The 14,101-nt window shown below is 54.2% G+C and overlaps 1 protein-coding gene across 1 annotated transcript in view; it reads right to left on the reverse strand.

Annotated features, from left to right (window-relative positions):
• Positions 1-8,051, reverse strand: part of WWC1 (WW and C2 domain containing 1) — a 123,858-nt gene extending 115,807 nt beyond the window's left edge. The window contains exon 1 of the mRNA XM_036424555.2: positions 7,620-8,051. Coding sequence (XP_036280448.1) covers positions 7,620-7,738 — 119 coding nt within the window. The 5' untranslated portion in view covers positions 7,739-8,051. The remainder of the gene's footprint in view (positions 1-7,619) is intronic.
• Positions 8,052-14,101: the final 6,050 nt, after the last annotated feature.

The raw sequence follows: 14,101 nt of genomic DNA on the forward strand, positions 1-14,101 counted from the left end.
CCAATTGCCACTAAGTTGGTACCTGCCTCCCCATCACCCCCGACAAATGCCATCAACACCTGACCGAGGCTTCTTCCATCCAAGAGCTTTGCAGCCACCCGCCGGCCACCCCCAGCGGCCACTGACTCTAGCCTGGCTTTCCTTCTGGGCACCTGAGCCTGGTGCTCCAGCCTTCCCAGTAACTAAGGCAACCCGATTCTCTTCTCTTCAAAAGAGAGCAGTGTTTCCCAGCTACCTGCGGTCCCCGGGGACGGGAGAACCAGGTCAGTGTGGCCAGGCCGAAAGCAGGAGGGGTGGTGACAGACAGGAGCTGCCTGGGTACAGATTCCCTGGCCTTTGGGGGCATCTACCCGAGAGTCTTAGAAACGACGCTGACCCTGACCCACACTGCGTCCTTCTGAGGGTCCCCGCCTCGTCTCTGCTCTCTCCCTCCCAGAGCTCTGGTTAGCGGGTGCTCCCGGGAGGTGGGGTCCCATGCCCCCCAGTCTCCTAAGCCACCCGCCGTGTGGATCTATCTCGCCGTGGAGCCTCTTTGCCCACATCTCTCGCTGAAATCCACAGCAGGTTTTAGGAATAAATGGTCACTGTCAAGGCCAACCGGTGGACAGACGGGGCACGCTGGCATCCAGAAATGCTTCCTACAGCTAATAAGATGGTGGGTTCAGGCGTTCCACTACCTGGGCTCCAAATCTGGGTGCATCACCGACTGGTGACCTTGAACAAGTTACGTAACCTTTCTGAGTCTCACTTTTCCTCATCCGAAGATGGAGATGATAGTACTTTTCCCTCACACGGTCGGTGAAAGGATTCAATGAGATCATAGAAAACAGTGCACAGCAGAGAGTAAATGTTCACACGTTAGCATTTTATTACTATTTTATTCCTTTATGGGTTCCAAAGTCTCCTATTTCTTCCTCTTATCTCTGCCAGTGCTGCTTAACCTATTTCTTTCTTAATAATTGGCATTAGATAACCCCATGCGTCGTAGGCTCCTGGGGAAAGGAAAGAGAAGGAAAGCCCTCTCATAACTTGTGAAGGCACATCTACAGGTGTTAGGGGACCACGAAGAGAAGTATGGGGAAGAGAGGCTGCAGGTTATAACTTCAGGAGTTAAGCAGGTTATAACTCCTGCTTAAGAAATTGGTGAAAAATAGTCTGACAATAACCTTAAACCCATTCTAACTGATTACCAAGTAGTAACTCACTTGCAACTGCTGGTGTTTTAACTGTTTGGCAAATGACACATTCCTATGACACAACTCGCCCATGACCGTGACACCAGGAAAGAAACGTGTTGGTCTGCACAGCGAAAGGGGAATTGGGAGGAATCAGCCCCAAGCATGAAAGATTCCCAAAGGACTATGATGGGAGAGGAGAAACTGGATCTGATTTTTTTTTTAAATATATTTTATTGATTTTTTTACAGAGGAAAGGAGAGAGATAGAGAGCTAGAAACGTCGATGAGAGAGAAACATCGACCAGCTGCCTCTTGCACGCCCCCAACCGGGGATGTGCCGCAACCAACGTACATGCCCGTGACCGGAATCGAACCCGGGACCTTTCAGTCCGCAGACCGACGCTCTACCACTGAGCCAAACCGGTTTCGGCTGGATCTGATTTTTAGGAGGAAGATTTTGGAAGAGGAAGAGGAAAAGAGACCTGTGCTGGAGACTCGAGGTTGACGTTTGCCTGCTGTGTGACCTTGGGCAAGTCACTTGTCTTCTAGTCTCCATTTCACCGGTGAAATGAGAACCCTGGATTGCATGACCGGAAAGGTCCAACCTGCCAGCTGCTGCAGGGCTTGGCAAGACTCCGTCTCCACTCGATGTCAGGGTGTTGCAGGTACTGGTAGTAAAAGCGGAAGGAACTGGCATCCCCAAGCGTCTCCTGCGTGTCAGGCTCTACGCTGGCTGCCCTACCGGACCTAGCTTATTCACAACTGCCCTCGCCAGCTTGCTTACGCATCTATCTCCCCAACCCACACAAGGTAGCTCGTAGCAGACCCAAGGTGCCAGGACTCAAAAAGGCTCACCCTCTTCCCCATTATCCACACTTGCTCTCTGGTGAACCATGGTCTGGCCACACGAGAATGGCTGCAGGAAAGTGAAATCATGCCATCCACTCCCCAAAGCCAAATTCCTGAGGCAATGGAGCAGAAGTCTGGATTCAGCAGGCAGCTGAGGGTTCCTAAGTCAGTGTGCCTTCAACTCACAAAAGCTGAGTGGCTCCACCCAACTCGGCCCCCCACCCTGCCTCCCTACCCCAGCCTCAGGCTCCTCAGGCAGATAACTACCTATTCCCAGGGTTGGTTTGGGGGATTAAGAGAAATCCCAAGGGAAGCTCTCAGCAGACGGCCTGGATGCAGTAAATAACCATTAACTTCCTACCTAAACAGGAGGGGACAGAGTTCAGCAGGAATTTATGAACCTGGGGTCCAGGAGCCCCCCTGAAATGAGGTGCCCCAAACCATGTTCACACTTTTCTTCAAGAAGTACCCTTAAACCTGATAATCTCACTGTTGACTATAAACATTACTATTAACATGTCTGTTTGCATTCCTAAAAGGCAATTGTGTATTCCAGTAAATAAAAGCAGCTGGGAAGGAAGACTCAGTGGAACTTGGCTGCTGCAATTGAGTTTTCCCTGGCCTCTCCTCCCAACCCCCAATAATTTCAAAATTAAAAAAAAAGAAGAAGAAAAAGCATCTTTAACCTCTGTCAGCATCTCACAGGGGCCTGTGACCAGCGGAGGTTAAGGTCAGGTCTGGGACCACTAGGCCCAACTTCCTACCACGTCAGTGATCTCTGTGTGGGCAGGGTCAGCTCAAGTTCTTCCTCGGGTCACGAGGGAAGCTGCTGAGTCCTCTCCACATAGCCCCTCGGCCATGGGGACCTTGGGTACTTATCACACGGCCCCCCACACTGTGCCCGGAGTTTACAGGTGGCTCCTGGGAGGAGGTCTGACCACAAACCCCAGAACAGGCAGGAATCCGACTTCAGGAACCTTCTCCGGCACGTCCGGTTCCAACAACCCATTCCTCCTCCGAGAACAATCAGCATGTTTGTTTTGGCATCCCCCTGGGTGCAATGCCCTCGCCACGCCACGCTGGCCCTTTGCTGGGAGCTGTTACTCTGCGAAAGGAAGGCCACTCCAGGGGGCTGCACCCCGTTCCCCAGGGGACCCGTCACCTCCCCAGCGGCCAGGCCTCAGGAAGAGCCCTCGGCCCAGTCGGCAGGGCCCGAGCTGCCCACTGGACCCTCTCCGGTTGTTGGGACAACCGTCCTCAGGAATCCCGGCCTCCCAGCCTTCCCCTGGGGAAGAAGGGGCTGGAGCTGGCAGGGCCGGCTGCCTGGCTGCTCTTCCAACCCCCTGGTGAAAGGGAACGCTGAACACTGGATTCCCTACCCCCAGCAGCCTCCGGGCCGGACAGCACACAAAACAGCTCAGCCCCGCGGGGAGGAATGTGCCAGGACATTCTTCGGGGTTGGTAACCCGAGACGCTATTTTGTTCTCGGTGGCTAAGAAATCCCTTTTCTGACTGAAGGCCCATTGCACTGGCTTCTTTCAAATGCAGGGGGAATGGGCAGGCATCCCCTCGATTCAGGTAAGGGGAAAGGCCCAAAGGCAACCAAACCAGCCACACATAAGACTTTTGTGTGTGATTCTGTTCGTTTCCCAGCACGAACCAGCTGCAGAGATGTAAGCACCTGGGCAGAATTTATCTCCTCCGCCCCCACCCCCTACCCCAAAGAAGTCTGGCTCTTTCCAGCTTCTTAAATGTTTCCTTCTCTTCACAGCCCCCTTACCCTCCCACCTACCCACACCCCCAAATTCTGCCTTGGAGGCAGGAGGGGTAAGGAGGAGCCTGAGAGTAGGTAGGGTCCTTCTAGACCAGTGGTTCCCAAACTCCGCTCATGATGAAAATCACCTGGTGGAGTTGTTAAACTACAGATTCCTGAATTCCAACTAAGAAGTGCTAAACTAGAATTTTGGGGAACATATAGGTAAAATTGTATACTTAATTTAGTGCTCTGTCTTAGTATACAATTTTACCTATATGTTCCCCAAAATTCTAGTTTAGCACTTCTTAGTTGGGATTCAGGAATCTGTAGTTTAACAACTCCACCAGGTGATTCTCATCATGAGCCGAGTTTGGGAAACACTGGTCTAGACTCTAGACCACATGTGTCAAACACAAGGCCCGCGGGCCAAATCCGTCCCGCCAGGCCTTGCAATGTGGCCCGCACCGCTGTCATCACTGCACTCCGCTGCGTTTCCATCACAATGACAGTTTATGACTGTTCAGTAAACCATTCGGCCCGCGATTTAGGCTGGATTTTAGATTTTGGCCCCTTCTCTGATTGAGTTCGACACCCCTACTCTAGACCATCTCATCAACCCTGTTCTCTCACGGATGAAGCACCTGCACCTGAGGCCACGCAGGCAGGACCAGCAGACAGCAAGCCCCACCCGGGCGTGCGGGAATTTGTGCAGGAAGGAAATTCCGGGGAGCCCGGAACAGATGCCCTCTGCCCAGCTCTTTCCCCAAACCTCCAAAGTTAGATTCATCAGAGACCCCAAGGTTTCCTCAGGTCTCCTCCCACCCCGAGCTCAGGGGCCCCACGCCAGCCCAGTGCAAGTGCAGGTGCATGACCGGGAGGCACAAAACCAGTGACGTGCACAGTGAAGAAGCGAGGGGCTCCACTGGGCACCAATATGCTTTTCATTCCTCTCCACTGCTCGCCAATCCGCCTAAAGACAAAGGCTGTGCGGGCCCACAGCCACAGGATGAGCTAGAGTATAATGGCAGTGGGGTTTTACTCCTCCACTGTATTGTTAAGGATCCTTTCTGTTTATGGCAATAGATATTCCTAGTTTCCCACTGGGAAAGTGGCTTAAAAAGTTTTCAACTCAAGTTCCTTTAAAGTCAAGTATTAAGTAAGAGCACAGATATACACAGCAAAATACACTGAGTGGTCAGATTATTGTGGGTTCAGAGATCATAATAATCTGGCCACTCTGTGTGTGTGTGTGTGTGTGTGTGTGTGTGTGTATTAGAGGCCCGGTGAATGAATTCGTGCATGGGTGGGGTCTGGCCAGCCTGGCCAGGGGGAGGGGACATGGGCAGTTGGCTGGCCTGCCTGCTGGTCAAACTCCTGGTCCAGGGGACAATTTGCTTATTAGCCCTTTATTATATAGGATATACAATGAGCGGTCAGACTATTATGCCTTCAGAGATCATCATAATCTGGCCACTCAGTGTATAGTGAAGGTGCTCCACTTAGTACTACAATCTGGGAAATTACGCTCTAGCCAAGTCAGGTTTTCTCAGAAGCAATACTGCTTGCCCTCTTCCAAGGGTAAGGAATGACTGGTGTTCGAGAAGCTTCCTACAGCTGCACTATCCTCTCAGAGACCCCCGAACAGACCCCCGACGGGTGACCCAGAGTGAGCGAGCAGCACCAGCAGCTGTTCACCTCTGACATCCAACTGCTAACAGCACACCTACCAGGACCTAAACTGAGGGAGGACACAGCTCGAACTTGTCTCTCTTCCAGGAGCAGAACAAGGGGCTGCCCCCCGGGGGTTAGGGAAGGAAAGTTTGAAGGTTAAAAGTTCTGAGCTGGTAAAGAACTTGGCATATGAGGCCCAGGCAGCGTGGCTTAGTGGTTGAGGGGTTGACCTATGAACCATGGGGGTCACGGTTCGATTCCGAGTCAGGACACATGCCCTGGTTGTGGGCTTGTCCACTATGGGACATGCAGAAGGCAGCCAATCGATGATGCTCTCTCCTCATTGATGTTTCTATATCACTCTCCTTTCCTCTCTGAAATCAATAATATTTAAAAAGAACTTGGCTCATGGGAGTACGAGAAACACCAAAACAAACTACTCACACCCCTGGGCCTCCAATTTTATCCTACGTTTGAAAATGCGAGTCGGACTCTGATCTTCCATATCCTTTCCAACTTTTAAGAGATCCACTATTACTGCTTCCCTTCCCAGCAAACCATTCGTCTGACAAATAGGGAAACTGAGGCCCAGAGGTTAAAGCAACCCAAGGAATGCTCTCTAGCATTAATATTTTCTCTCGCAGATTATGGTAAATGAGGCGTTCAGCGTGGCACTGAGCATAGAGCAGCCCGATAAGTATTGAATGAGTGAACTTACTTACTCACAGGAACCCCTGAGAATCTGAACTCACACCTCCTGAACACTTTTTCTTTCTTTTCATCCTCACCTTGTTACACACTCACCCGAGCTCTCTGGGACATCCAACCTAACCCAGCCAGATAAGGGTCCAAAACATTTACCTGCATTGCTGTAGGGGCACCTGTGCCCAAGGTCACAGCGACCAGGTGAAAACGCCACATTCCTAGGACACTCTGGCCCAGGACCGATGAGCAAAGGACAACTAAGTCGTCTCAGAAGGTGGCCCTCCCGCCCCGCACCACATCCACGGGAAGGGGGTGCTTGTGTGCAAAGAAATGCCAAACACCCCAGCCTGCGCAGCCCAGTGGTTGAGGGCTGACCTATGAACCAGGAGGTCACGATTCCGATCGATTCCGGTCAGGGGACGGCAGGCTCAATCCCCAGGGTGAGGTGTGCAGGAGGCAGCCGATCACTGATTCTCATCACTGATGATTCTATCTCTCTCTCTCCCTCTCCTTTCTTCTTTGAAATCAATAAAAATATATTTAAAAGAAAAGAAATCCCAAACAGTAGAAACGGAGAAAGTGGAAGCTAACGGCCACACCAGGCATCTCTGACTCCACCTGCCTCAGCAAAAAAATAAAAATAAATTAAATTAAATCCTGTGCTACAGCCGACGTGGTGGCCACCAAGGTCAGGACGCGCAGGTGCAGGGCTGAGGAGCCCGGTCCCCGAGGAAGGAAGGGAGGAGGGAGAATGATGGGCAGGGCTTTGCCGGAGGCCTCTCGCCCCCACCTACATGCCAACAGCTCCCGAGTCGCTGTGGATTCCTGGAGAACCAGTCTCCCCGAGGAGCCCGCCCCTGCTCGTCCTTCCCTTCCCTTCCCACTCTGGCCTCCAGGCCACCCGCGGCTCCGCGCTCTTTGCGGAACCTCAGAGGCACCTGTCAAAACCCCACTCCGTCCAGCAGCCTGCCTTCGCCGCGCCCGGGTCTGTCCTTCCTCTGGGTGTCTCCCTCCGAACCCTGAGGCCCTCCCCACAAACCCCCTGCAACCAGATGCCCCCCAGACCCCCTCCCGCCCCTCCTCGCGCCGGGGAAAGCCTCGGCGGGAAGCCCCAGCATCGCTCAGCTCCCCCCTCCCCGCCCGCCTTCTGCTCCCACAGGGGCGGGGGCGGGGCTGGCGCTGGAGGTCCGAACTCTGGGCAGGTGCGGGCCGGGGCCTAAGTCCTCCATCTGGGGACGGCGGAGGGGCCGCCTGGGCCAACTCGCCGTGGCCCCCTCCTCCCAGCAGCTCCCGGGGGCAGGAGCGGCGCTCCGGGAGGGCAAGAGGGGGGAGGGCGGGCAAAGAAAGATCAAGAGGTTGGCGGAGCCACCCCGCCCTGCGGCCAGTCCCCCAAGGCACAGACGGCGCGGGTGGAGGGTGGAGGGTGGAGGGTGCGGACCCCTCCCCTCCCCCGGGTCCTACCTGTCCCGCGGGTCGATCCAGCTGGTGGTGCGGCTCGTGTGGTCTATGTAGTAGACCTTGCCGTCGAAGTCGCGCGCCTCCTCCCAGCCCTCCGGCAAGGGCAGCTCGGGCCGGGGCATCTTCCCAAGAGCGGCCCGCGCTCCCCCATGCAGCTCCGGGCCGCCGCCGCTGGGGCCCCCGGCTCAGCGCCTCCGGCCGGCTCTGCCACCCGGCGCGGGCGGCCGCCGAGGCACCATAATCGGGGGCGGGCGGTGGCGGTGGCGGGGGTGCCCGCGGCTCGGGGGCCCTAGCGGGGGCCGGTCGGGGTGGCGCGGCAGCCCATGCGGCCCTGTGGCCCCGCGGCCCCAGCCCGCCGCCGGCCTCTCAGGCTGCCATGTGCGCCCGCGGCGGCGCGGGGCGGTGCGGCCCGGGTGCGCGCCCGGCCGGCGGGGCTGAGCGAGCGAGCCGAGCGCGGCTGCCGCTGCCTCCCTCCCTCCCTCCGCCGCCGCCGCCCGTGCGCCCGAGCGCCGTCCTCCGCCCGCAGCCGCTCGGCGATCGTTCTGCCGGCGCCCGGAGCCTCCGCCAGGTGCGGCGGGCGGTGCAGGTAGCCGCGGCCCCGGAAACGGGAGGCGGAGCGCAGGGCGCCGGGTGCCAGGTCCCCTCCCCGCGCCCGGCGCCGCGAGGGGCGGGTCCTCGGGCCCGAGACGCGCCCCCTCGTGGGACAGCCCGGACCGCCCCTGCGCCGCCCGGGTCTGCAAAGGGAGCCCTCCCCTTACCTGGTCCCAAGCGCAGATGGGAGCCCAGGCTGGCTGTGCGGGACCCGCTCTGCCTCTTATTGTACTTTCCAGGCGCCCCTGGCTCTCCCCGCCGCGCGCAGCCCGGCTCTGGGCACAGGTGACAACTCCCGCGTCCCCGTTCATGCAGAGCCCGGAGCAGGCAAGAAGTGGTTAAGTAGAAACACTCTTGCAAATCGGGGAACAGAAGTTTCACAGGAGCTCTGAGCCCTCCCCCCAGCACACACGCCATCTGTCTCCCTCTTATTCCATTCTTCTTTCTCCCCGTGTGGTTTCTCCCATCCCCCGCCTCCCCAACCCCAGTGTTTGCAAATGTAGCGGGCGTGGTGGCCACCTCCTCGGGGCCCCTCCCCCGAGAGGATTTCCAGAGGGTGTCAGGGTGAGCACGCTGTAAAAATAATCATCGTGATGTTGCTGTTGTTGAGCTAAATTGAGCGCAGAGCCGTCCCAGGCTGTGGGCCAGCAGCTTCGCATGCGTTCTCTTCTTTGCTACCTTAAGGTTATGTTACATATTTGGTGGGAATGGGGATTTTGAAAAGAATAAAGAACACACACACACACACACACACACACACAATGTTCACCTTGAAGAAAAATTAGACATTTTAAAAGCAGACCCAGTGTTTCTTGAGAAATGAAAAATAACGTCATTTAATACAAAAAAAGACGGTAGCATGATTGGTGGAGGGTCCCTTGTCTGTGTTTCCTGAATGTGTATAACTCAATCTTTGCCCTGGACACGTGTCCGGAAAATCGACGGAGGGATGAAGCCCAGGGCTTCTGTGGATCCTCTTGCTGAGCCCCCCAGACTTCCCGAGACGCCAGCATCTTGTGTTGTGTGGGCCCAGGAGTGCTGAACCAGGGAGGAAACCCCAGGTTTGTGGTCTCAACCGAGAAGACCCACCCACCATGGCAGTTCCTCTCCTCCAAAGGCCTTCCGCAAAGTCAGTTACTTCCCTGAGGCCACACCTATGGACTCAACTCAACTTTTGCCCTTTCTTCCCTCCCTCCCTCCACAGAGGCCATGCATAAAAATCCGGACACGGGGACCTCACACAGGCCACCAGCAAACAAAAGTAGGAGTTCCCCATCTTTTCATGGGGGATTCCCTACACTTCCTCTGCCAGACCATGACCTCATTATATAAAAACCTCCCACTAGTGATGAGAACAGCAACTCCAAAGGAAAGCCAACATACTAAGTGCTTCACAAACGTGAGCTAAATTAATCCTCACAGCAACCCCCTGGAGCTGGGAATGCTACTTATACCCATCCACTGATGAGAAAACTGAGGTTCTGAAATGCTGTCCTATTGGCTAGAGCACTCGGGTTCTGACTAGAGCACTCAGGTTCTAACTTGAACCTATACTTCCTCTTTCTTTTTCTTTTTCAATTATGGCAGGTCCTTGAATACTGCCATATGGTTCAGTGGTATTTTGCTACATTGAGGCGGTAGCCACTTAACTCTCAGCATAGTGGTTTCATGATTCATTGTTTCGTTTAAAGTCCTAGAACCTATGGACAATGTTGAATGAAGACTGACAATCTGAAGCTCCTGGATCTGAAATATTGTAGGTGGTGATGAATGCTGGTCTCTGTGGAAGCCTGCTTCATGATTTTTTTGGGTGAGAAACAGTCTGGTTGGGTCCCAAACCCACCCTATGTTCTAGCCCAATGGTCGGCAAACTCATTAGTCAACAGAGCCAAATATCAACAGGACAACGATTGAAATTTCTTTGGAGAGCCACATTTTTTTAAACTTAAACTTCTTCTAATGCCACTTCTTCAACATAGACTCGCCCAGGCTGTGGTATTTTGTGGAAGAGCCACACTCAAGGGGCCAGAGAGCCGCATGTGCCTTGAGAGCTGCAGTTTGCAGATCATGGTTCTAGCCCTTGGACCTTGCGTAACTTTGCTCAACCCAAGTCTTGGTCTTAGGTCAGGAAAACGTCATAATAATCCTGAACTAGCAAGCCTGTTAAAGGGGCCAAAGGAGAAGAGAGATGCAGAGGGCTGGCATCGCAGTGAGCCATTATCCCAGGGACATGGCGGGTCTTCTCTGCTGAGGAGCTGAGGCAGCAAACATGGGGTTCCCTCCCTTGTTCTGCATGCCTGCACCCACACAACACAAGATGCTGGTACTTTCGGAGGGCCGGTACCTGCTATACTGAGCATGCCCCAATGAGATGTGACATGATGAAGTATTGTCTATTCCCAACACATGCCCATGATGCCCTTCCATCTCCCCTTCCTGAGATGTGTATGTGGCTCCTTGTGACAGTCCTCTGAATGATTGGTTTTGTTTTTGCCTCGTTTTGCAATCAAGCCTCCTTGCTGTTTGCCTCATCCGGTGGAAGGAAAACGCCTTCTAGACCGCCCAATTCAACCTTCTCCCCAGCCCAGGAGCCCCGGCCTTTCCCACATGGCCTGTCCCTTTGGGCCTGTAGGCCTGAGCTGGGGAGCAGGCCAGCAAAACCAGAGCAGGAACTGCTTCCTTGAAGCCTCTCTCTGTGGGCCCATCCTTCTTCCCTCCATCCCCGACCCCACCCCTCAACACAAGGACCCTGGGTTATCCTCCTTCCAGAAGCGGTGAGCAGGGTGAGGCAATAAAACAGATGACTGCCTGCCTGCCCCGTGTGATGGTGGTGAATCATCCCCAGGCATGCTTCAAAGCTGAGGACAAACGTGAAAGGGATTAAAGGGAAAACCGGCTGCACCACGTGATGGGGTGACGTGGACGTTCCTCTCCAGGTGACTGAGCCGCAGGAATCCCAAGGACAGGCCGGCAGCCCGGCCCCTCCCGCCTCCTTCCCGGGCGCTGTCTGGCCGCCCCGAGCCCAGCCGGAGGACACGGCACAAGTGACCCCAGGCTTGCATCTGAATCCCAGTGGCCCACGGGAGACACCTGTGCCCTGGACAGGCCGTCTTGTTTTTGGAAAAAAAAAAGACGCCCACTTCCATCCTCTCCCCCGTAGCCACAGAGAAGAAGAAAGACCAGTTTCGCCAAGACCGGTTTGGCTCAGTGGATAGAGCATCGGCCTGCGGACTGGAGGGTCCCAGGTTCGATTCCGGTCAGGGGCATGTGCCTTGGTTGCAGGCGCGTCCCCGGTGGGGGGTGTGCGGGAGGCAGCTGGTCGATGTTTCTCTCTCATCCATGTTTCTAACTCTCTATCCCTCTCTCTTCCTCTCTGTGAAAAATCAATAAAATATATTTAAAAAAGAAAGAAAGACCAGTTTCCACACGTGTGTTTCAGAGACTCTCGGCCGGTCAGGGTAACATATTTCACCAAGATGGGGAGGAGGAGAAGCGAAGCTTTCAGAAGGAACAGGCATGTGGGCAGTCGTTTCCAGCTAGCTGCTGTTTGCTTCCAGAGCGTGGAGGCTGAGGAAACCTCTGCTGAGGATTTTCCTGATGCCGTGACTTCATCCCCGCACATCTGAGCAGCACACACGGTGCCTGAGCTGATGATGTCCCCTTTCCTTAGTCCTGTGTTAGCTGAAGTTCGTAATTGAGCACATGCTTTGATTTTTTGTTTGTTTGTTTTCTTCAGGGTTGGGAAAACATGTCCTAAGCCAGGGGAAATGAGGGTAGAAGAAACCTTGGGAAGAGAAATGGTTTCTTATTTATCTCTGGGTCCTTAGTGCTTAATCCAGTGCTTGAAAATAAAGCAAAATACGTCTCGTATTGCCTACTTAGTTTACAAATAGGGAGGTGGTGTTTCTTTCCTTTTTTTTTTTTTTTAATACGTTTTATTGATTTGAGAGAGAGAGGAGAGGAGAGGGAGAGAGAAATATCAATTGGCTGCCTCCTGGGGATTGAACCTGAAACCCAGGCTTGTGCTCTGACCAGGAATCGAACTGGTGACCTCTCGGTGCATAGGACGACACTCAGCCAACTGAGCCATACTGGCCAGGATGGGAGATGGAGTGTCTATGACCCGTGCCACCTTACCCTGGTTCTTATTCACCCCATTTTACAGGCGCATAAACGGAGACTCGGAGAAGTGACTTTCCTATGGGCACATCCTAAATAATAGAGCCAAGATGTCGACTCGGTTCCCAGAGGGTTTTACTGGCGAATTCACAGAAGTGTGGGCTCTACCAGGCCAACAAGGAAGGGACTTCGGTTGGAAGAGGGTCGAAGAGCAGCCAGGATTGGAGTGGTTGGAGGCAGGAGGGCATATGCTGAGGTCGGAGCTGCCCAGAACAGAACGGGGCAGAGTGAAGTGGGCGTTCTGGGTTCTAAACTGAAGATGGATCAACCTGGGTTTGAACTCCACCGGGGGCCGCAGCTGGGCTCAGCTGGCCGGGAATTCAATGAGCCGAGCTGCCGCCATGGGAGGTGGGAGGGCATTTTGCCCCGGTGCTGCCTGCCTCCTCTCCCCATTTCTCCTCTTTGCCTGTTCATTCATTAAATGAACTGGACTTCTGGACACGATATCGCGGGGCTGAGAGGGAGGGTTTCCACTCCCGCTGTGGGACTGAGGGCCAGGAGCTGTGTCTTTCACCAACGAGGAAATGAATTATGCACAGCAGGAGGAGGAGGAGATGAAATCTCAGTTTCAAGGAGGGAGGGAGGGTGGAGAGGAGAAAGACGTGCGAGCCAAGGGAGGGAGTCCCTGCTGAGCTCTCCTCTTCTCCCACCGAGCCTCAGCGGAGGAGCCCTGGTGGGAGCGGGGGCGGCGGCTGAGAGAAACCTCTCTGGGGTATTTATAGCGCTTTATAACGCTCGCATCGCCATGGTACCCAGGCATTTGCATCAAACTCCAGCCCAACTGCTAGAGACCGGTGGGAGGAAAGCTCTTTACTTGTCTGTCCACTGCGCCTGGCTTGGCCCCTCGTGCTAAGAATGCTAAAGGAGCAATCAGAGTGAATTCCACCAGGCACCGAGGGGAAGGCTGGGGCTGAAGCCCAGATAACAGGGTGGCTGGGTGGAGCAGTGGGAAACACTTGGGGCGGGAGGTGGGGGGGCGGGGGGAATCCATGTGTGAAACTTGGCTCTGCATCTTGGTCCATGTGTGACTTTGGGCGTAAGACAGCACCTCTTTGAGCACCTCTGTCAAATGGAGCAACAATACCCACCTTCCTGTTAATGAATGACAATTAAGAGTGGCGGTGTATCCCTAGCTGGTGTGGCTCAGTGGATAGAGCGTTGGCCTGTGGACTGAAGGGTCCCAGGTTGGATTCCGGTCAAGAGCATGTACCTTGGTTGCTAACTCTCTATCGCTCTCCCTTCCTCTCTCTAAAAAAATTAATAATAATAATAAAATAAATAAATAAATAAAATATATTAAAAAAAAATCAATAATGAGAATCATTGATCAGCTGCCTCCTTCACGCCACCTACTGGTGATTGAACCTGCAACTGGAGCATGTGCCCTTGACAGGAATCGAAGCCAGGACCCTTCAGTCTGCAGGCTGATGCTCAATCCACTGAGCCAAACCGGCCAGGTCGCTTACTCTGTCCTTAGATTTCAGAAGTTGATGTGTCGTGGCATGGATTGCTTAGGTTTATTTGGTGTGGGGTTCTCAGCTTCTTGAACCTGCACTTTGATGGTTCCTGTCAAAGTTGGAGCATTTTCAGTCATTATTTCCGAGTCCTTTTACAGTCCCACCCTCTTTCTCCTCTATGGCCGGGACTCCCTCAGGCCCCTGGGGCTCTGTCCATTTATTTTCACTTTATTTATTTTGAAGATGTTTAGAATAGAT

The sequence above is a fragment of the Pipistrellus kuhlii genome, unplaced genomic scaffold, assembly GCF_014108245.1.
Source record: "Pipistrellus kuhlii isolate mPipKuh1 unplaced genomic scaffold, mPipKuh1.p scaffold_m20_p_8, whole genome shotgun sequence".
Lineage (NCBI taxonomy): Eukaryota > Metazoa > Chordata > Mammalia > Chiroptera > Vespertilionidae > Pipistrellus > Pipistrellus kuhlii.